This window comes from Vespa velutina, chromosome 6 (assembly GCF_912470025.1).
Source record: "Vespa velutina chromosome 6, iVesVel2.1, whole genome shotgun sequence".
Classification (NCBI taxonomy): domain Eukaryota; kingdom Metazoa; phylum Arthropoda; class Insecta; order Hymenoptera; family Vespidae; genus Vespa; species Vespa velutina.
In genome coordinates this window covers 83431-106340 of record NC_062193.1, presented here as the reverse complement: position 1 = coordinate 106340, position 22910 = coordinate 83431, and the positions used below count along the sequence as shown (strand labels likewise).

Here is a 22910-nt window from a genome sequence, read left to right as displayed (position 1 = left end):
GCATTCGAATGCAGGAAGACGACGATGTACCTTCTCGATCGTGTAGGTTGCCCTGTGGGAGTCCCCGAGGCTTTCTTATCCCTTCCTCAAGGCGAGGACCGAATGCGTGAGCGAGCTTCCTATCTCTCGCATACAAATATATTAAACCAGAAAAAGCAAGTAACCGAAAGATAATTCTCTATCTTTTTCTCTTTCTCCCTCCTTCTTTGTTCCTCTTTCTTTCTCTTTCTTTTTCTCCTTGTCTTTAAATGCTCATGTTTATGAACAATAGGTACCCATTTCTATTACATCGATCCTTTCGAAAGTAAATCTAATGATCAACAACGATCCTTTACAGAACACATATATACATTCGCGCGCATACATTTACGCATTGAATGGATAAGAGCGAGTTCGTCGGTAGCACACTCACGCACAAGCACCTTCCGATCCAAAGTTACGCTCACGTTGGAGTGGGGGTAAGGGTTGAGGGTGTCACGTGGTGTTTCGTCCGGGTTAAGTTAGGTTAGGGGTCCCCACTCCTTCCTCCGAGCGACCGCCTCCAGAGGCCCCGGGGGCCCACGACCGCAAACGCTGCTCTTCTCGGCCCTGAGAGGGAAAGAGAGATAGAGAGAGAGAGAGAGAGAGAGAGAGAGAGAGAGAGAGAGAGAGAGAGAGAGAGAGAGAGAGAGAGAGAGAGAGAGAAGAGGAGAAGGAAGAGGAAGGACTGAGTGAGAGGGAGCTTCTAAGAGAGCGAGAGAGAAAGAGAAAGAGACGGAAAAAAAGGGAAAAACGAACCGAAAACCCACACCCGAGGCAGGGACTCGCGAGGGTCCTCTTCGTGCTCTCAGTTCAAACCGAGCTTCCTTGGATACCGGTACTTCCATTTGGAGATATCGACGACGTTACAACGTGTCTCCTTTTTCTTTTCTACTATTTTTTTTGTCCTTATCTTTCTTCATCTTCTTCTTCCTTTTATTTCTATCCTTTTCTATCATCTTCCATAAATTTGTTCTCTTTTCATACCGATTTTTTTACCAGCTCATGTGCGCCACTAAACAATATCGACTCGGTCGAAAAAACAATACGTATATATGTATATGTATATGTATATGTATATATATGTATATATATATATGTATACATAGAGTTTCATTCGAGGATCAAAGAGCGACCACGTGGTTTGCTACACGGTGAATACCATTACCGATCGTGACCGGTACGAGTTCTCAGTAATACGATGCTGTAATCGTTTTGTCGCCTCGGTTTGCAAAAATAAAAAAAAAAAAAAACAGATAAGGAGGAAGGGAGGGAAGAGTTTCGTTTGCTTTTTGTGAAGGTGACAACGAGAGACTCCAACGGATTTCGTCGAAGGATTCGTTTGGCAGAAATAAATAACAGTGAGAAATTCAAAGATCAAATGGTCGGCTATTGGTGAGTCGAATTTTTTCTTTCAAATTTACGTTTTTCTTACGTTAAAAACATGACGACATAGAAGAAGACTGACGAAACCTTTCTCGCATTTATCGAATATTTATCCTCGTATCGCGAGTGTGTTTACCTTTCCGAGATGAGATATCGATTTGCTCTGTGTGCCCGTCCGTACGTGTGTGCGTGCGTGTCTCGCATGATCTTGACAACGTAACAAAAAAGTATATAATAAACGTGTTTTAAAATACGAGGCAAGATATTCGAGGTAACGAATAATTAATGAATAATTTGAAATAGATCGATGACGATCGAAAGACGATTTTGCGTCCTTTGCCTTGATCAACCGGCCAAAGAACCTCGACTAATCGCTTTCGCTCTCTATACACTTGAAATAACACTGTGAAATCGGTCTCCTCGAAGAAACTGTCATTCGTCGACCATCATCGTTAGTGTCCTTTATTTTGCTTTTATCCTTGATCCGTTAAGCCGAAAAATATCATGGTTTATCGCGATCTACAACTTTAGCCGAACCTATCGATCTTGGCCTAAGGTTTCGACAGCTATCGAGACCAGTTATATTTGTTTTCTTTTTTTTTTTTTCTAAACTCGTGTTCCTGCGAGAAAGGTTTCTGAGAAAATTTACCAAAGACGTGCAATTTAGGACTCTCGTATATTTAATTCGATCGAAGATATATAAATAGTAATACATAATGTTTAAATGTTATGATTGAAAATGAATTTCAATGATTAATTCGAAAGTATTCTTCGTCCTTCGGCATGAATCAGATACGAAATCCAAAGAAGGGAATGCCCTTGCCTTAATTAACGAAGATCGACAGCGACCACGACCCCCCTTTGCGATAAGCACGAGGAAGGAGAACTGCCATGGTCAAAAGTGACGGTGGTAAAGCCGAAGTAGAGAGTCGCGTTAAGTGGAACCGTATTATTTCTTCCTCTCTTGATAGCTATCCGACTCGTTAAGCACAAAATTAATTAGTCAAATTTTTCTACGTCGGGATTGGAATCTTTTCGAATAGGCATAGAATAAAGTAGTTCGACGCGTGTAAAATTTTTAATCTATTTCTATACGATAAAAAATATAGAAAATATTACAAAGATATCGTGCATTGTAATATACTATGCTTACAAAATTGTAAACATTTCAAAAAGGACCTAAAAGAAAGTTCGAATCTTCCACAAATTCTGAACTTTCCATCGTACGTGGTATATGTACATATAACTGTACAAAAGGTTTCGTTTCTACAATAGGTACATATACCATGTTTGTTCCGATTCGTTGTTACCTTTCAAGGTAACAACGCAATAGCATGGACGATATGGTATTTCCCCCGTGTTGAGAGAAAACTAGGGGGTGAGAAAGTTTCGTTGACACCATCGGATCCGCTATGGCGATGAGTAAGAAAAAGATGGATAGAGAAAAGAATAAAGAGAAAGAGAGGGGGGAGAGAGAGAGAGAGAGAGAGAGAGAAATGGGGTACTTGTAAGGCCCCATATACACATATACCAGCATACGCGTATATATCTTCTATGAGGTATTTTCCAAGTCCATGGGGGGGGAGCAACGTTCATGGAGAATAATGCCCTAATGGTCCCAGGATGGGATTATCTCAGGTCAGGTACCCTTAGGAAGGGAAGGAAAGCTTACCGAATCGAGTAGTAGTAATAGTAGTAGTCCTCAGAATGTTTCATCCCGTCCCACGGTTCGTGATCTAACAACAATGTGACCCGTAGGTTCTACCGAATAGGATTGCGCAAAAATCTATAGCTCTCTATAGCTTTAGAATGTGTGGGAGGTTCTTTCTTCCCCTTTTCCTTACCCAAACGATTTCTTTCGTATTTCAACTTAGGAAAAAATGAGACTACTTTTGACATCCAACTTACGTAGACTACTATAATAATATCAATGTACGTGTGTGATAGCATTTCCTGTTTCTTCTTATTCAAAAATCACGCTTATGTCCTTCTTTTTTATTGATAATATTATTGAAAATAAGAAATGCGATTCAGAATTCTAGAAATATTGTAGGATGCTAAAAATGGTAAATCAGTATACTTCATAGTGATTCAACATATTTCGATTTCATTCGAATGTATTGTGTTCGAGTTATATATATATATATATATATATATATATATATATAACATTCGTAGATAAGTTTGGATTTGGAAGATCGAATAGATCGACTTATTACTGAAAATTGTTTACTTGAAAATTTATCCTTTTTGAAATTTATATTTTTCCTCTCTTTAAATCATATCTTTGGAATTCGATAATTCCATATAGCATAAAACAGTATGAAAGACCGTTTTCGTACAATGGACTTCTCAACAAAGGATAAATATGTAAAATTTAGATTAAGATTTCAAGTAAAAGATTTTTCTTTTCAAGTTTTCTTAGGTCCATGAAGGTCTTAAAAATGACGTTTAGCGTGGAAAGTAATAGTCCAACGTCCAATTCAACTAGAATCTACTCTAATGCCCGGTGTGTTTTCAAGATCAAACATATCTCATCCACTTCCTTTTTTACCGTCTATCACAATGATACCTATGCATATATATTCAACGAATGCTTCCAACAGTTCCGGACGGGAATTTTGAGGAGTCCGGTCGAATCAAAGTAAAATACGAAACTCTGGTAGAAGCTAGTTATGCTCAGCAACCGTTGGATCAACGTACCCCAAGTCATTCCTCCATGGGCTGAACGCAATATTTTCTAAACAATAGAACTTACCGTTGAGGAAGAGGAGAGCGAGAGAGAGAGAATGTTCACAGGACGAAAGGTCCCGAATCAGGATACAGGAGGAACCGGTATTCCGAGGTAGGACCGTTGCTATGAGTCCTCCTGCTTCCTTCTGATGGATACGAGTAGGATAACGGACCAACACGTGGGGGTTGAACGTAAAGTAAAGATGCGAAAAGATGCATATGAATGCTCACGTAGGAACGTATAAGACCCACTCCCTTTTGTAGAGGAACGATTGTACCATTGTTAGGTAGTCGAAGAGACAGGTTTCATTTATGGTCACGTATGGTAATGACTCCGTAAGGAAAAGTAGGGAGAGATAAAAAGACAGGAACAGGCTCCCATGAGTCTCTCGCAAAGCACCCGAATGGGCAGAATGAGGAATCGTCCCGGGATACGCAATATAAATTTGCATATTTTCGGCCCGCATCCTTCGACGTCCCACGTGGGAATGCAGAGGAGAACACGAGTACAGGTTAATCCCGCTCTCGAGGAAAGTCGTGCTCGGAGTGACGATGCTTTAACGGTTTCTTTTCCATGAACGATAGCAACGAATTCAAAAGCGTTGACAAGCATGTTCCGAGTAAATCCTAACTACGAATCTCCATTTCGTCTTTTCAATATGACATGACATTAGATACAAAGTTGACAAAGTTTTAATTTATTCTCCGAATATTGTTCTCTATCAATTGGAAATAAAATCATACATTTACATTTAATACGATTGGACATCGCTCTCAGTCTATATCAAAAGAAATACTGTCAACCACGATATCTCTACACGACCATATCGCTAACATTATTCGATCAACAATTCGAACAAGATCGGTAGATTACGCATCTCGTTTTTTACCATATTTCCTTCGTTTCAATGATCATGACAACGGTAGTCCCGATATGGAATTTCGATTGCACGCGATGCATCCTGCATTTTAATAGTTATTTTTTTGCTACTTCGTTCGCAATGAACGAGCACTGAGGAAATGGACTCGACTGTGACCTTCGGTGCGTTTACACGACGGGTCGCAAGGGCACCCAAAACAGACCATAAACGGAACAATGAAATGTTTTGGTTGGCTGGCCGACCTTTTTCCTCTCTTTCTTCGGCAAAAACAGATTTCGAGGTATCAGGAGGAGGAAGCCCTTTGTCAACCTCGGTCAAAAAGAGACTCTGGTGAGTCTCGTTGTTGTCTCCATTGCTGGTATCTTTTTCTCTGTCGTCGTCATCAATGGTGGATAGTCAGTCCAGTGTCTAGAGAAGGACAATGGACCACCAGGACTGTGTTTCCATCCAAGATACGTACAATTAGCAACAATGCGGGAAACCCCCTGCCAGGCAGCAACACAGCAGCCACCAAGCGAGAGCTCCTTCAACCCGCATAAATCCTTCACCATCGAGGATCTTTGCCAAATTCTCCTTTTTCTCTTTTATACTATCTCTCGTCATATCATAAGAGCCGGATCAATTCTTTGTAGAACTCTTTTTCCTCCTTCTCGTTTTTCAGGAATTATAAAAATCAGATTATATCCCACTATCGTTTCCAAAGATTTGACAGTTTCATAATATTCCAAAGGTTTATAGTAATTGTTTGGGGATTTATTGAAAGTGAAATCAAATGGAAAAAAAAAAAAAAAGAAAACAAAAATATTGAAATATTCACGTAAAAATTGTCGAAAGATTCACGGAAATTTAATCCAAAACGAGAATATCAAAAATGAAGTATCGATGCCCATCGAGGGAGAGACATATAGAACGTATTATTATATAAACTATGTAATGTAACTCGAGCACGCATGACAAGATACATAGGTATCTCGAGATTGATTTCATGAGGAGGGTATCGAGGTTCTCGGAGGATCGCGTTTTTGAGGCTGCTTTTCGAGTATGGTTAATGGCCCGCACGGTTAAGTGACTTTGCTCGGTTTTTTCTTTTTTATTTTTGTGAAAAAGAAGGAAAGAAGAGAGAGAGAGAGAGAGAGAGAGAGGGGGGGAGAGAGAGAGAGAGAGAGAGAGAGAGAGAGCGAGAAGGAGAAGGACCCTACGGACATGTGTTGCGAGCGGGAGTCATTTGAAAAAGAGAGAGGGGGAGGGAGAGAAAGACGGGGAGAAGGGAGGTGATCCTTCGTGTGTGGTCCTACCAGAGTCCTCGGTCAACGTGGAGCGTCGAGGTGTCGCCTTGTGTGTGGTATGCCATGGTGTCTTTACGTCGTACTATGCCCGTCCCACGTGAAGCAGTATAAGCGTCAAGGAGCTCAATTTCTTTTTCTCTTTTCTTTCCTTCCTTTTTTTCGTTCTCTTCTTTCTCTTCCACGTGCAAACACCATGAGCAGAACCTTCAGAACAAGAGACTACGTAAGGGATACCGCTTTCATGGTGGACCCCCCGAGGTCTCCCTAACTTTCCCACTTCCTCTTCGTTTCGCGAAAGATTCAACGATCCTTCTTCCTCACCCTTCTTCGAGGCTAATTTTCAAAGGGCCAACAACTCTCTTGGATATCACAAAGCTGTTTTTAATAGGTTCAACGTTATGGAACTCGATGTAAGTTGTTCTAAAGAAAGAGAAAGAGAGAGGGAAGATGGAGAAGAAAAGGATGTTACGTAGGTTGTAGAAAATCCTCAGAGAATGCGGTGAAACGATGTGGGAGGTCGAACGTTCCGTTCGAATCATTTGTCAATGCAGCGCAGTTTAGCGATTCGTTTCACCGACACCAAAGTTCAACGGTGCTTCCATGGGTGTTGCCCTCTCTCTCTCTCTCTCTCTCTCTCTCTCTCTCTCTCTCTCTCTCTCTCTCTTTCTTTTTCTCCTTCGAGCTTCTCTCTTTCCATCTTTCAGCTTCTATTCATCCGAGATTCTCCTTCAACAGGACTAGAAAGCAACGGAGGAGTTTTTTATGCTCCCGCTCGAACGTTTTCTTTCTTCCTTGCGACCAGTCCAAGGTGTGAAATGTGTGATTAATTATCGGTTTTCGTAGGCGGGTTGAGCTGCTTCGAAAGGTCACCCTGCCATTCGTTCTCCCATATGGACGAATGATTATTTGACCACTCCAAATTCAACATTCCTATAAATAATCGAAACTTTCTTGCACGTATGGGGTTGTTTCTTAAGTAGATATGTTTTATACAAAAAAATATTTTCATAAGAAATTCGAATTTTAGCATTTCTAATATCGAGTTCCAACTTTCTTATAAGTCTTATCTTATATAGTGATCGAATAAAAAAATTATCCAATTGTATATAATTACGTACTTTTCAATTATTTTTAACTATATTTAACCTTTACAAGACTAGGCAAATATCGGAAAATGTTCAGATGAATTTTATCTTTTCTTTTTTTTTTCTTTTTTTTTTTTTTTTTTTTTTTCCCCCCGATAAAATAACACACTAGATATAGTATAGTATCATCCCCCAAATATACCACAGGTATATAGGAAATACCTCGTATAGTAGACTTTGGACATTTCTGAAGGTTGCAAGGCAAGCAAACAACGAGGAAAAGTCCGCAAATATTTTCTTTACCGGCATTGCAAGTCGCATTCGTTTTATCAGAAGGGAAGAAAACGTGCGAAGGGTGGGTACACGTTGGTCAAAAGTCTGCTCTGGCTTTTCGAAGGATACATAGACCTAACCAATGAATACCAAATACTTTGTTTGACGACGAGACAGACGAAAAATATCAGGTTGGTCGTGCATTGATCTTGTTTATTTTTGACCTCACGTATAGTCGGCTAAACTCATCTCGCTAAAATTCTTTCCAAGGTGAAGATTCCACACTTTTCTCTTTCTGAGTGACACAGGATCCATCTTTGATATATTTCACATGACGAGAACTTCAAGGAATACCCATGGAGATGAAGTTGTTAAACGTTGAAGCAAGCGGTAGATATAACAGAAGCTCGATCGATTCTCGAACGATATTTGTTGCTCGTCGAAGAGACATCAAGATCAGCACATCATGTTGGAAGAGAGGTTCAGTCTCGTAGTTACGGCGCCATGGGCCTATTAAAAATGATGCTTAAAGAACGAATTATGGAAATGAGCCGTCATACGAACGTTGGGTTCCCATATTACCGACGACTTAGTCCGTTCGCGTTGAAATTATAGGTTGCGTGAGCCTATCCCTTCTTCTTTTTCTTTCTCCTCCTTCTCCTCCACCAACTCCTTCTTCTTCTCCTCATCCTCCTCCTCCTCCTCCTCCTCCTCCTCCTCCTCCTCCTCCTCCTCTTCTTCTTCCTCTTCTTTTTCTTCTAAGCTAAGAGGACCCCTCGGGGAGGAATACATTACGCTGATTTTCGGAATCAGAGATTAAAACCTCCCGTCTTGGGGCTCTTCTCTTCTTTTTCTTTTCTCGTCCACCCTTTTCTACTCTTCTTCTCTCTTACTCTACTCTCCCCATGTTGTTCGAAGTTACACAAGCGCGTTTATAAAAGAGAATTCTTTGCTACTTTGCATTACAAAATAAGTTTGCGTTAAGGATGCCAGAAAATTACAATAATTATACTGGATCATTTCGTTGATTATCTTTAGCAATATTTTCAGTTAATGTGGCAATAAGAGTTAATGTGAGCAAGTTAACACCTACCGAAGGAACAAAGCATCAAACAAGTATAATAATGATTTTCTTTTACATATTCCAAACGATCGATCTACTAAAATGTCAATAATAATAAATGATATCGATAATCTTTACATACACTTTTGCTTGCAAACATTTATAAAACGTTGATATAAAGAGATTTAATAAAATAAGAATCTCTGCGATGTAACTAGTTATAAAAAGAACAGATAAGCGTGAAAACTTTTTTTTACAGAAAATGTACAAACTTAATGGAAGAAGAATTTCCACGGGATAAAAAAAAAAAAGAAAAAAAGAAAAATTAAAATAACTATTAAACTTTTGTAAAAAGAAAAAAAGAAAAGAAGGAGAAGAAAAAGAGGATAAAAAAAGGAAGTACGTCCGTCGGGACAAGGCGCGTCGTGAGAGTGATGCGGCATGCGCGGCACGCTGCTTATAAACTGGTCACGTGACCGCAGCGGATCGACGAATCAGCAGACGGTAGCGGCGTACTGTCCGCCGACGCGGGAAAGGTCTTAAGAGAAGGAGGAAAGAAGGATTGGAGATGAGGGAGGATAAGACGAAGGAGGAAAGAAGAAGAAGAAGAAGAAGAGGAAGAAGAAGAGGAGGAAGGAGGAGAAGAAAAGGAAGAGAGAGAGAGAGAGAGAGAGAGAGAGAGAGAGAGAGAGAGAGAGAGAGAAGAGTAGAGAGACGAAAGTTCACTTCTTTCTCGGTAGCAAGGTTCGAGCGGCACAGAGGTAGAGGACCCCCGCCGTGCTCTCCTGCTGCGACCGGTAGCCATCCTCTGTCCCGTTCTTAATACGCGTCACACACAAACACACACACACACACACACACACACACACACACACGCGCGCGTATACATAGATAGAAATACAGGAACGTAGAAAATAGTAAGAAAGAAAGTAGAAATGTATAATATTTAGGTATATATGTACGATGGCGAAGGAGTTACGCCATTATGGTATTAATATTTGAGACTAAATGCAATTAATCAGACTATAGTTTTAAAGAAAACAACGTCTTCGGACTTTCATATGTAGTCTAGTACCATTCAAGGTCGTTCCTTAAAGACGATCAATTAAATCCTAAGATCGTTCCATTTCAGCTCTTTCGTTTCTATACTTATGGTTTTCATCATTTCAATCCTGATAATACTCGGCTAATGGATATATAAAGATATACATATATAAATAGAGATAATTAATTATGCATAGGAAAATATATTTACATGACTCATTTACGATCCATGCAAATAAAGTGGAGCTTTAAAATGTATCGATGATGTCCGAACGATGAAGTAAGTAAGTAAGAAGAATCATCGAGTCTCACGAGACGTTGCGTGCATCATCGATAGGCCTAAGGCTGTTAGCCGTTGCTGCTGATGCATGTTCTTGAAGATCGGTAGTGAAGAATTAATTTTACCTAGTCAGCACAATCGGTTGTTCCAAATGGAAGTTCATGTCGATAGATCTTGGAACAAAAGCGACGCTTTTTTAAATCTCCAATCGGCAAAAAGAAAGAACATAAACTTGACAAAGTACGGAAACGTTCATTCTCACGACACTCGAAATTCGAAATCGCAGCTTTCTAGTAGATTCAAAGATCTTGAGAAGAGAGGAGAAAGAAGGGGGGGGGGGAAAAAAAGAGCAGACACTCGTCGTTAGACCACCAACGGTGCAACCAAATAAAAAGTACACTGAGGACGGCAGCGAGCGCGGGAATTTCAACCCCCGCTGCGTGTACGAGAACGAGTAGAGAGAAAAGAGTGGAGGGAAAGGAGAAAGAAGGATCTTACGTGTACAACCCTTTTCTCAGGGTATTTTTATAATGAGAACCACATGCTAAGTGCCACGCGATCTATATATTTCTTTTCTCTTGTGCGACATCAATGAAAAGAACTTCAACCGGTGCGGTTTCGAGATCTCAATTTTCCTTCGACGCGGTATTTGAGAACAGAACAAGCATCACGATGATTTCCTTGAAATAAGAATAAAAAATTGTTTTGCGATGGAAACTCGATAAGCCGTCCATTGTTATCGATAACTAGAAGCAAAATATGCTTATTTTCTAATTATCTTTAATTTTGATTAATTTTATTAACGAATATTTCTATCTGCAGCTCTATGATAATACATTATTGCGTGATCGTACCGATTTTTATGTATAATTACCGTATTTTAATTTCAAAATAAATTTAGAACAATTTTTCCATATGAAATATAACTCAAGCTTGTATCAATTTATAGATACTTTCTAGTTGACTTAAAATCATCCATGTTCATTTTAATCAACAAAATAAAAACTCGGAATTACGTTATTTAACAACAAGCGTTATATATTTCTATCAAAGCATTAATATTACAAGAGATGTTGCTAGTAATTGAACGTCTTACCACGGTTTACCAAAAAAATTTCATCTTTTTCCAAGTCGTTCCTCTCAGTGTCAATAGATAACCTATAAAAGGTATAAGAGCTACCGAAACGTCAAGAATCTTCTCTCTCTCTCTCTCTCTCTCTCTCTCTCTGTTCAGTCAAAAAATTCTCGACAAGTTACGAAGGGATATCACAGAATACTGGAATCAAATCTAAATGAACGATCTAAAGATGGTGGAAGAGAAGAGAAGTAAAACTTGTAGAAGAGAGAAAGCAAAAGAATGAGTGAGAGAAAAAAAAGAGAAAGAATATGGCGCTATCTCTGTCAGATCTCAATCTAAAAACTCCGAACATATTTTCTCGAGTTTAGAGCCCGAGCAAGCCATCCAATTGGCTGTTGCTTTGTAGGATCTCCTTCTCCCACGCTCTCTATCTTTTTCCACCTTCTACTACTCTTCTCTCCCTCTCTCTCTCTCTCTCTCTCTCTCTTCCTCTCTGTTTCTTTGTATCCTTTCCTTGGACTCTCTTCTACCTGTTCGCCGCGATCCTCGAGATCAAAGAACGCCGACAACGGCAGTTCGGTCCGTGGGGTGTCATGCGAGATGAAGGGTGGGAACCGGAGAAAGGAGAGAATCTAAAGAAAAGAACGAGAGAGAGAGAGAGAGAGAGAGAGAGAGAGAGAGAGAAGGTAGAAACGGTGTACCATATTCATTAATACGTTCAGGTAAAGACGTTGGGGGTACACTCGCTTTTTTACTGAACCCAGATAAATAATGAACATCTTTTCGTGGCTCAAATCTTTAATTAGTATTTTTTAATCATCCCTTTATTACTATGGGCACCAATGTGAGATAAAATCTATCACGGGAATGATTTTACGATCGATTATGAAAAACCGAATTAGTTAGTGAGAGGGGTCCATAAGGTCCGCGAAAGAGATTCTTAATCGTTTTTTATTCTTTTGTTACTTTTTTTCATCTTTTAAATCGAGATCGTAAAGATACGATCGTTTACGGGAAAGGCAGGGTTACACGCATCGTGTCTCCAGATCATATCCCAAGTTCAGATCTAGAGACAAAGGCGTTCGCGTTCCTCGAGCCATCCTCCATTTATTAACGTCTATCTGTCGTCTGGCATCTGCCGTGTCGTCGTAAAAAAATCTCACCCCTTCTCTCTTCTACTTTTTTTCTTTTTATTTATTTATTTTTTTATTTTTTTTTTTTTTATTTTTTTTTTTTTTTTTTTTTCATTCGACAGCCTCATGGATAATTGTGACTCGATTTTCATTCTCCGAATTTAACGAGCGTGTTTTCGCATGTAGTTATAATCTTGAGTGATACAAAAAAAAGGAAAGAAAAAAAGGTTATCCACTTTGTTACATAATTCGAATAATTCTTATAAGCATTCAGGATAACCACGAATATACAGATGTAGAAATCATATGATAATTTCGAAGAAGAAGAAAAGAAGTAAAAAGAAAAAAAAAAAAAAAAGAAGAGAAAACGGAGGTCGTTAAATTCATGTTTACCCAGTTATCTCATTTGGGCTAATGCAAGACGACCCCCCCGATGGTGTTATCGAAGTGTTATAGCGATAACTCCATGATAAGTTCTCTTCGAAGAATGATCGCGGTGCTTCTGACAAACATTCTCTCTTCTCGTGCGTAAACATCTTTTTCTTTTTTATGCTTTTAATGATCTTGAATTCGCCACGGCTTCGCCGAGGGCGTTACCGTCATGACGTTCGATTACAAATGGCAAAACCTTTAAACATCATTAACAACAATTAAACGATATAATTCCTTAATGAATTCAATAAAATTTTACTAGAAAACTTGAGAATCACTGAGAATGATAGCAACAGGTGTATCTTGATTACCTGTCGTTCCGCCTTGTTTACCACGTTGCGTTGGTAGATCGAATGAACGAACGAACGAACGAACGAACGAACGAAGTCAACGAGATTAGATTGTCGCTTACTCGTTAGCACTCCGAATAAGAAGTCGTAAAAGTACGATATTTTTGTCTGTGATATCGTTCGATCTCGTTCGATTAATTCGAAAGTAATAAAGATTTGATCGATAAATTTCTCCGTAAGAGCGTATGTACTTCTGTACACATTATAATACATATGTACCCGTATATACAGTATACAATAAACATATATATTTTATATATATATATATATATACACATATAAATGTATATGAATGCGTATGTATTTCTGTGTGCGTGTTTGCATACGCATGTAAGATAGCTGCGATTTATGCAAAGTATGTCACAGACGTAAAACAAATACGAACAACATACGTATGTACAAAAAAACATATACGTTGTTATCTATGAAAAATATACATATATTGTACGTTACTGTGGTTTCCTTCTCTTTCGATCTGCTCGATTCGCTGATCTAGAAATAATCTATCGAGCAAAGTGCATTACGTAGGAAAGATTTTTCATTCTTATTCATCATCTCTCCATCATTTTACGAAGGAATTCCACATATTTATTACCAAAAGACCTTATTTGAATCTCAATATGATTAGATATTGAAGATTTTACAAATATGACTCTTACTATTAGAAAAAAGAAAAATTGTTCCATCGTTTGTCCCTAATAACCGAATAAAAATATATACATCATGATAAAATATATATAAAAAAATGTATTATTAAGTATTTCGGCGTTTGAAAAGAAAAATAATTATCTTGTGACCAAACTATTCTATTCTATTTCTATGTTAACTCGTCCAGTAAAATGATAAACAGAATTATTAGAGAAAGAAAGACAGCTAATTGTATTTTGATCGGGCAGACGTCGTGCGGTCTTAGAAAAAAGAATTTCGATGGAAAAGATCGATTAGAGAAAATCGAATGGGAGGTAACTGGAATGGTCGTTGCGCATCTTTGACGTCTTCAAATGTCTTCCAACACAACTATCTATTTTTCTCTCTCTCTCTCTCTTCCAATTAACGTAGTCTTACTCACGATCGAACATAGACGTTTGTACCTAACAGTCGTGACGTTCGAATGGACGACCGATCATTGTTTGTTGACTTTTACGAAGCCGAGAAGCAATGTGTCACGCGACAGCTTCGTGTGTCTTCGAAGCAAGTGAATAATTTCAAGGATACTGTTCTTGGACCACTTCAGATACAAATAACTTTCGTTCTCTTTACTGAGAGGCAAAGTGAATCAATTGATGCGCACTTTTATTTTATTTTTTCTATCTTTCTTCCTAATTCAGAGATATTAATATCGATAAAGGTCGGCGTCGATATCATAATATATCGATACGATCGTATTTGAATCGAGACAGATCGATCATCGAATGAATATTTTTTCTTTCGCGATAAAAATGAGGATTATCATGTTTCTAAATAAATTGACATTTATGAAAACAAAATATAACACAAAAAAATAGATCCGATATAGATAAGACGATTCTCCAGTTGTGATATCAATCTCGTCGACAAAATTTCGAAAGATCTCTAACGCATTCTTGCGGCTAATGGTTCGTAAATAATACGAATCGTATTACGTAATGATTCTCTTTTATGGATTTTTCCTCGAACAGAGAGAAATCGATAGCGATAAGATTCGATAGAATACATGAGGGGTCGAGATTGTGCGAATTTCCAAAATTCTTTGCGTGACCTTCGCCCTTTTCTCATCCTTTATAAATATATTCTAAACTTGATGAAGAATAACGACCAAAATCTCATTTCAAATATTTACTCTTCTTTGCGTGAGTTAATATCGAGAATTGCAGCTTGGCGTAGACTTTTTCTTTCAAAAACGAATTAATTCGCTATAAAACTTCCTTTTCTTTTTCACGACGCGATAAGAAGAATTGAGATAAAAATAAAATAAAACGAACACGTTCGATTTTCCCGAAGGTTTTTCGGTTTTCGTCTTTCGATCTTTTCGAACTTCCTGAATAAAATACGAAAATGCGAGGCCTTGAAGATCGAGACTCTGTCTCAGGGACAAAGCCGTAGGGCAAATTGCGTGCTCCTTTTCATGATATCGTCGATCTTCGTAAAACGTATTCGTTATCGTATGAATACAAAAGTACAACGGAATGATAGCGGACGAGCAACAAACAGAACTTTGCTCCTTCTCTCTCTCTCTCTCTCTCTCTCTCTCTCTCGTTCGCTCATATCATTGGGACGTTAAAGAAGGAAGGATGGATAAAAGGGAAGAGTAGGGATGCAAAGAAATTTGTGATGGATCGTGATACCGTGTGGGAGATGAGAGAGAGAGAGAGGGAGAGAGTGAACGTAACATCTCCCTTTCTCAGAAAAAACCTTTATTTATAATTGCTGGGAGCAATCGAGACGTCGATCCTCCCAGGAGCATCGCGAATCCCTACAGACTGATTTATAAATTACCATTATTACTTGCTTCCAGGCAAAACTCCGTAGAACATAGGACCTCGAGAGCCTCCAAGAGGTCGTAACCTCGATCTACTCTCGTAACGTCTTTCCAAACACACGTCGGACCGATTTATCGCATGGACCCGTCGAACCGGTCCTACTGCTACTCTTACATACTAATCGCAATGATATCGTTGTTCTGGTCTAAAAATAACAACTCGATGATAATAATGATAAGTACAATTACATATAAGTTAAAATTTATATGCTCGTCGTTCTATTCATCCTATCGATAGACACCACGTACTTCAGAGAAAATTGATTTGTCAAATCTCTTTCTTTCAAGTACCTTTCCGATAAATAACTTTAGGAAAGATTGGTATTGCGAAAGAGACAGACAAACGATCAGACTAACGATTATTTTTGGCTTGTTCCCCTTGTCCCAATTAAAGCTATCAGGGTTCCAAGTGTATCACGGCTTAACGGCGGTATGACTCCATTCGAAATTTCGATAAAATCGTTTTGCTCGAGAAAGAAGAAGAAAACAATTGTTCCCTGTTGATAGGATCGTTTGTTGGGAGACGATAAGTGTTTAGGATCATAATCTCGATTCGAGAAAAAAATTCAACGAGAATTATCTATCTTCGGTCATTCTCATTCATCAGCAAGTTTCTTCAAGACGATCGAATTTGGATCGACCTCTAATGAAAGATCGGCACGATCGGTCTCGTCCATGCGAGGCGTCGGACACCGTCTCGTCTCAGCCGAGACGTCTATGAGTTCACGATACCAGCTGTCTCTTTCTTTTCTCAAGCGAGCCTGTGTTATCGTTCGTCGCCGACGAGGGAGCGAGGCAGAAAGTGGGGGCGTCAAAGACGATAGCTAGCCGATATATAAAGCTTCTTCGGTTCTCCGATGGCATCAGTTTTCATACATTCTCCGTATACGACGCGTTAAAATTATTTTCATAAAAGGATCGCTCCGTTTCTACGTACGCTCGATCGAATGAAAAAATATGTGCGATAAGAGCTGCAAGATATCGAACGATTGCATTTAAACGTCCCAGTCGTTTTCTCGGACGAAGAAGAACAAGAGAAGAACGATCGAATATAAATAGTGAAAATAAAAAGATGAAAGTCTCGCTGTTTTAGCACCGATTGGATTCGGTGAACCCGATCGAATATCTTTATAATCTTTTATTTAATTAAACGGAAAGGGAGATAAAGGAGGAATCACGTGTATAGGTCGAAATATCAATCGGACGAAAATATCGTAATACATTCGATTATTAACGAGACGAGAATATTCGCGCGAGTGCCACGGCTACGTCTAACCGATCGACCGTCAGCCTCCAGCATCGTTATGTTCTCGATCGAATACAGCAAACAATTCCTGAGCTACCGTATACTCAAGTCGAACCGGTTCAAATACATCTGACGATACGGACTCGGACTAAGTGCTAAAAAAAGGGGGTTGCGAAGGGCTGAGAAAGAGTGGCGAGTGCGTGTGTTTTATGTATTTTATGCCGGCAACGACTTTGCGTTCCTACGGTCAGCTCAGAAATCAAGGATTCAGGATTCAAGGGTTCTCGATAATCAACAAGACCTGGAAAGTCTTGTAATCTTCGCGTTCGATGGAAGTATACGACTTCCTCGACGATTAGACCGTAGGACATAAGGAAGCAATTCCGTTGGCGTAGATCCGAGACAAATTTTTCGAAGGAACGGGGAATAATATCGATCTAATTAGCTCGTCGAGAAGGAGAATGCTTCGTAATTAGTCCTGAAACGAAAAAGGGGAAAGGATTGCAGGCTGGTACTTACTTTCCAGGTACCATCTCATTTAGGATTAAATCTTGTACATTAAAGCTAGCTCAGGTTTTTGCCCTTAGAAGGCAATCGGAATTGAAGTTAGGAAAAAGAAAGAGAAAGAGGAATAACTAAGTTGGATTTTTTACCGAAGGACAAGCATCCGAAAGAGATCTTCGATCGAAGCAGCAATTAAAACCGAAATCTGCACGTCTTTGGTAGACCCGACGAGGTTCTTCTTTAAAAGGCAGCAAAGGGGAAAAAGGGGAAAGGGGGGGGAAAAAAAAAAAAATGATCGTTTACGTTCCGGGCAGAATGCCAAGCCACGTTGGTCCCTACGGTGCCGCTCGTTATCCTGGCACCCTGCTAGGAGCGATCCCGGGTTTTTACAACCCGGTTTCCGGTTACTCCAACTCGAGCTACTACGGGGGCTTGGGCCAGCAACACCAGCAACACCAGCATCACCAGCTCCACCAGCAACGCCAAGGATCGCTAGACCTTCCGGTTTGGCCTCGAAGGATGCCGGCCGAGGAGGAACTGGGAAACTCTCCGAGCGTCGCTCTGGTCGGCCTCGGTGTATCCTCTCCTGCTGGACTCGGAAACGGAGGACCGCCGAGTCCTGCCCACAGCGACTCCGACGCTTCCAGTTCTAGTCTCGAGCTAGGTTCCGTTCGGAGGGGTGAAAATGCCCAACTCAAATGCAGGTGAGAATATTATCAATGCTCTCTATCTACCTCAATGAACTTGCCTATGAAATGTTTCTTTTTATAGCGAAATTTTATAGCGAATAAGACGATGACACGTTATCGTAGATTAACAATTAAACGTAGATTAAACGATAACTACATATATTTCCTATGCACATTTTTCATACGATTAATTCGTCTTGAAACAATTTCTCTAATATACAATATTATAATTATTAGATTAGGACGTATTGATAAATCATTCAATATGTTTAATTACACTGCGAATTATTCCTTGCCGAATTTATCTTTCTCTGTAATATGTTCTCCTTCGCGATCTTATTCTATGGCGTCAATAATCTGTTTCAGCATACGTATAACGTAAAACGTGATTACTAATATAACACCCAGTAAAAAATGGGTGTTGCTAGAAATAAAAGGAAGAATAAAACAAAAGAAAGAAACCGAAGACATTCGAGACATTCGCTCGGCTTCTTTAATGACGTATTAGCTTTCCGTAATATTTCCTGATACTTGGTGATGGGATTTTATCTAAAGTCGCCCCTTTCATAAGTCGTTCTCTCTTCGAAACATTATCTAAAGACATTTCTGTTTTTTTTTTCTTTCTTTTTTTTTTTCCACATCTTTTCAAGTAGCTTAAAGATTATGCATACCCCTTATCGCGTAAAAACAAATGTTCTAATCTCGGTAGAAGCCTCTTTTTACCTCTCTTATCCTTCTTCTACGCACACACTTTACGACGATAATGGCAGAATGACAAACGTTATATTCTCGCGCCATCTGTGAGTTTGTGTGTTTTATCTGTAAACATCGAGTTTATTGCACTTTCCAAAGGATTGACAAAAAAAATATCACGTTCTTGCAAGTTGCTCTTCGATCAGTAAAAATGGTTCGATTGTTCTACGTACGTGATATATCAATTCGAATATTATTGAAAAATGAGGAGGACATTTCAACTTCTTTATCTAACCGTTGTTCCTGCCCCTCCCTCTCTCTCTCTCTCCCTCTCTCTCTCTCTCTCTCTCTCTCTCTCTCTCTCTTGCTTTCGAAACGACATTTTCATTTATCTCACTCATACGCAACTCTAGCGCACATACGCACGTGTCCATGTATAAAATGTACATGTGCGCTCGTCATATTCCGGTTGCAACTAGTTTACTGTATCTTCAGAGTTGGATGATATCAAAGATCCCTCGAAGTATATTCTAAGCAGATTTGAAAAGATTCTCACTGCTAGTCCGAGTTCGATGACTGTAAAACTTGGAAAGCTAAACGTTTTGTCTAGACGAGTTTTGTTTTCATGTGTAAACACGAACACAAGGTGAAAGAATTAAAGGAAAAGGAAAACACGAGGATACTTACGAAGTTTCAAATTTTTATTTTCCTCGAATTTCACGATCGCATTCAATACGTTGGAAAATACGTCCGTATAAAATAATTTCTAGTGAGTATACTAGGGGAAAATTCTAGAAAAACGCGGCAAGTATCAAGGGAAAAACTTGTATCGTCATTTCAATATGATTTAATTTCGGGATTATTATTTCATCTTAATTATTATTTTCATTAATCAATTCGTACAACTTATAAAAATATTCGTGAAAGATCTCACGTCAGCGTGAAAAAATGGATGATGCTCTCTTGATGGAATAACGAAAGTGATTAGCAGCATGAACGTGACGTCTGACTTATGTACATATTTCTTTATGATTTAACGTACGAACAAAAGCAAAACGTAAAATCCTATGATCATTTAAAGATAAAAAAAAAAAAAAAAAAAAAGGAAAGAATATTCTTTAAAAATAATCTTTTTAAATGCAAATGGATGCATTTAATTCTCTCTATGAAATTTCAGCGAATCTATTCGCCATCGATAAAAGATTTTGAAATAGGATGAACTTACGTAAATTTCTATCGAAGGAAAGTTTTTCCGCCGTACCTGGCACGCGGCCATTACGTAAAAACTTCAAAGTCTTATCGTCGGGAACAGAGACGCTATCGCTCTATTGTAAATTAAAAGATACAGATGGATTTGCGTCAATGACGATTCGATCAAGTCAGAGGATATCTCATAAGAGAGATCGTTCTGAGAGGGAGGGTGGAATCGTTTCAACTTGTAGAGAGAATCGTTCAACATATCGATCTCAAAGAATTCTTTACTAGTAACACACAAAAATCCTAAGTCTTCTACTCTCGATCGCCAACGTAAGAGTATTTTCCTTGAAGGCATCTTGATCTACGACCCCCTGCTGCACGTATCCGATTAACGGGATACGAAGTCAGTGGACTGCTAGAGAAAAAGAGATAAAAACTTAGGACGACCGACAGATAAACTAGTGTCAAATGACGCCAATCGCAAAGTGGTCGGAATTGATATCAATTGTCCGTACGATTCGTGGCGGATATTTATGACGCAAATCGTACGACGATAATTTCGACGTACGCACATCCAAGCCCGATCTATGCATATTTATATTACATCCGATCATCCCGATATCGTCCTTATATATAGACACATTGTTAAGGCGCAAAGAGATACAATACCGATGCAAAATGATTTCGACTTTTGCTTCCTCGGAGACGCGAGTTATAATTATGATCGAAACAAATGCGTTTCTATTCTTGCAAAATTGTGTCTTTAAAAGGTCAAGTCATTGATAAGTCATGCTCGTGAAAGTAAGATTACTCATTCATTCAGAGAAAATAATCGTATGATATCGCATAAGAATAGATAAAAGATATATATATATATAAATCTATACGTTAGGAATTAATGGGATTCTTCTTACAGATGGCAAAATTGTGGCCGATGGTTTACGTCATTGGAACAACTTGCTGGACATGTCGCGAGACTGCATGCAGCGCCTGGTGCTCGAGGATTGTTTTACTGCGGATGGGAAGGATGTGCGAGAGGTGAACGTGGATTTAATGCCAGGTAAAGACATTTTTTTCCAACTTATTAGCGAATTAATTGGCCATTAAGGAAGAAAATATAATTGTTATTCTTTCTGATCAGGTACAAGATGTTGGTCCACGTCCGTACGCATACGAACGAGAAGCCACATCATTGTTTTCAATGCGACAAGAGCTTCAGCAGGGCGGAGAACCTAAAGATTCATGCTAGATCCCATACTGGCGAACGACCGTACGTGTGTCCTGTCGAAGGTTGCAATAAGGCCTATTCTAATTCCTCGGACAGATTCAAACATACCAGAACCCATGCCGTCGATAAACCGTACTGTTGTAAAGTCCCGGGATGTCCAAAAAGGTACACGGATCCTTCGTCCCTGAGAAAGCATGTGAAAACTTACAGGCACTACGTGAACAACAATGACAAAGTGCAGGAGAAGAATTTCGATGAAAATAGTTTACAGGATAAAACGAGATTCGACGCTACGTCACCTGAAAAGCAAAGCAGTACCACCCATTCCGAGTCTGACAAGAAAGACTCCAGTATCGAGAGCAGCAATACCTCTTGCTCGAGCCCAAAGGCGAGCAATAGCTTCGAGGAGCAGAAAAATTTTGTCGAATGGAACAATATCTACAATCTGCAAGATCAACGGAAGGAACAGGAATTGGTGCAAAATTCATACGGACAGGAAGTAAAAATTTATTCCAAGATTTATGACGACAGTTACATAATACCGGATAGAATTCAAGTGAATCCGATCTACGGAAATACGGCTGGTAATACGATTATAAAGGGATCCGTGATGTCCCCTCGTACCAGTCCAGGACACGTTCCAGACGCGTTGCCAATAAGAATCGGAATGCAATCGACACCGATCAAAGCCACCGAAGAACCTATCGAATGTCAAAGCAAAATAAGCACTGTTGATTATAGAAATATCGATTCCATCGTGAACAGTGCGCCCTGCAAGAAGGAGAGCAATTCAATCGTCGGTTGCGATACTATAAGAAACTCTGTGATAAAACGGGCCGAAGACGTTAAGATGGAAGTGATCGAGCAAAAGGTAACGAAGGAGGAGACCAAAAAAGACATGGTGGAGTGCTGCTGCCATCACAAATGTTGCGTTCACAACAACGACAATATCCTAGAAAAAACCAAAATACTTTCGGATCTTATTCTCAAATCGCAAAATCCTCTCTTTCGACATCTCCTTGGTTCGGTGGATCTGCAATATGGTTTGCAAAATATGTGGAGCAATATCATCGACAATACCAATACCTGCGGGCAAGATCTTAGAGTCAAAAATGAGAATATCACCGAAATAGAACAAGATCTTCCATTGGACCTAACAGTCAACAAGTAATGGTGTATCTAAAGGAAATTTCTACAAAAATTATCAAAAGACTTATCTTAATTTCTCCCTTAATAGGCCATCAAATTGTAACGTATATATATGTATGTGTATTCCCAAGTGTTAATCCATTTGAAATTGACCAATATCGAAAGACAATTTTGATAGACGAAAAATGTACTTTGTCTCAAATTATATATACATATATATAATTTATATATATATATATATATATATATATATATATATGTATATATATATATATATATATATATATATGTATGTATGTATGTATGTATATTACGATACTATATAAAAATTAAGTGTTGACAATTTTCTACGTATAATCCGGCGTTTATGCGCCATTAATTGTGTGTGCATAATATCAATAAGATTTTCTGTACAACTCGAAATCACAATCAAATGTCGATACACTATTACACGATGTTTTATATTAAAAGGACATACATATGTAATATATGTAAATAGAAAAAATATATATACATATAAAAATATTATTATATCTGTACGGATGTTCGTACAAGCGGTCGGTCCACCTGAATATTTCTAAAAGGGAAACGTAATTTCCCAATTCGAAAAGCGCGTTCGACTATATAGAAAAATATCGAATAAA

General features: G+C 38.9%; 1 protein-coding gene and 1 long non-coding RNA gene across 3 annotated transcripts; one reads left to right on the top strand and one right to left on the bottom strand.

Annotated features, from left to right (window-relative positions):
• Positions 1–839: 839 nt before the first annotated feature.
• On the top strand, positions 840–22487 carry LOC124950060 (zinc finger protein ZIC 1-like). Of its 2 annotated transcripts, none has more exons than XM_047496216.1 (4): positions 840–1413; positions 17625–18014; positions 20806–20949; positions 21031–22487. In XM_047496216.1, the coding sequence occupies exons 2-4, from the start codon at positions 17626–17628 to the stop codon at positions 22286–22288; spliced, it is 1791 nt and encodes a 596-aa protein (XP_047352172.1). In that variant the 5' UTR covers positions 840–1413; position 17625; the 3' UTR covers positions 22289–22487. The 2 variants fall into 2 exon arrangements, with proteins under 2 accessions (XP_047352172.1, XP_047352171.1); XM_047496215.1 differs by lacking the exon at positions 840–1413 and adding an exon at positions 16345–17332 and having other exon boundaries at positions 17465–18014.
• On the bottom strand, positions 7616–8345 carry LOC124950064. Its single transcript, XR_007101249.1, has 2 exons — positions 8245–8345; positions 7616–8172 (listed from the first exon to the last, which is right to left on the bottom strand). It is a non-coding gene; the product is annotated as an uncharacterized LOC124950064 (long non-coding RNA).
• Positions 22488–22910: the final 423 nt, after the last annotated feature.

What these genes read in the sequence shown, in the direction of transcription:
- LOC124950060 (XM_047496215.1), top strand. Translation starts at nt 17,602, where the DNA reads ATGATCGTTTACGTTCCGGGCAGAATGCCAAGCCACGTTGGTCCCTAC. An exon ending in AATGCCCAACTCAAATGCAG is followed by an intron (nt 18,015 to 20,805) that starts GTGAGAATATTA and finishes TTCTTCTTACAG; the next exon opens with ATGGCAAAATTGTGGCCGAT. An exon ending in GAACGTGGATTTAATGCCAG is followed by an intron (nt 20,950 to 21,030) that starts GTAAAGACATTT and finishes CTTTCTGATCAG; the next exon opens with GTACAAGATGTTGGTCCACG.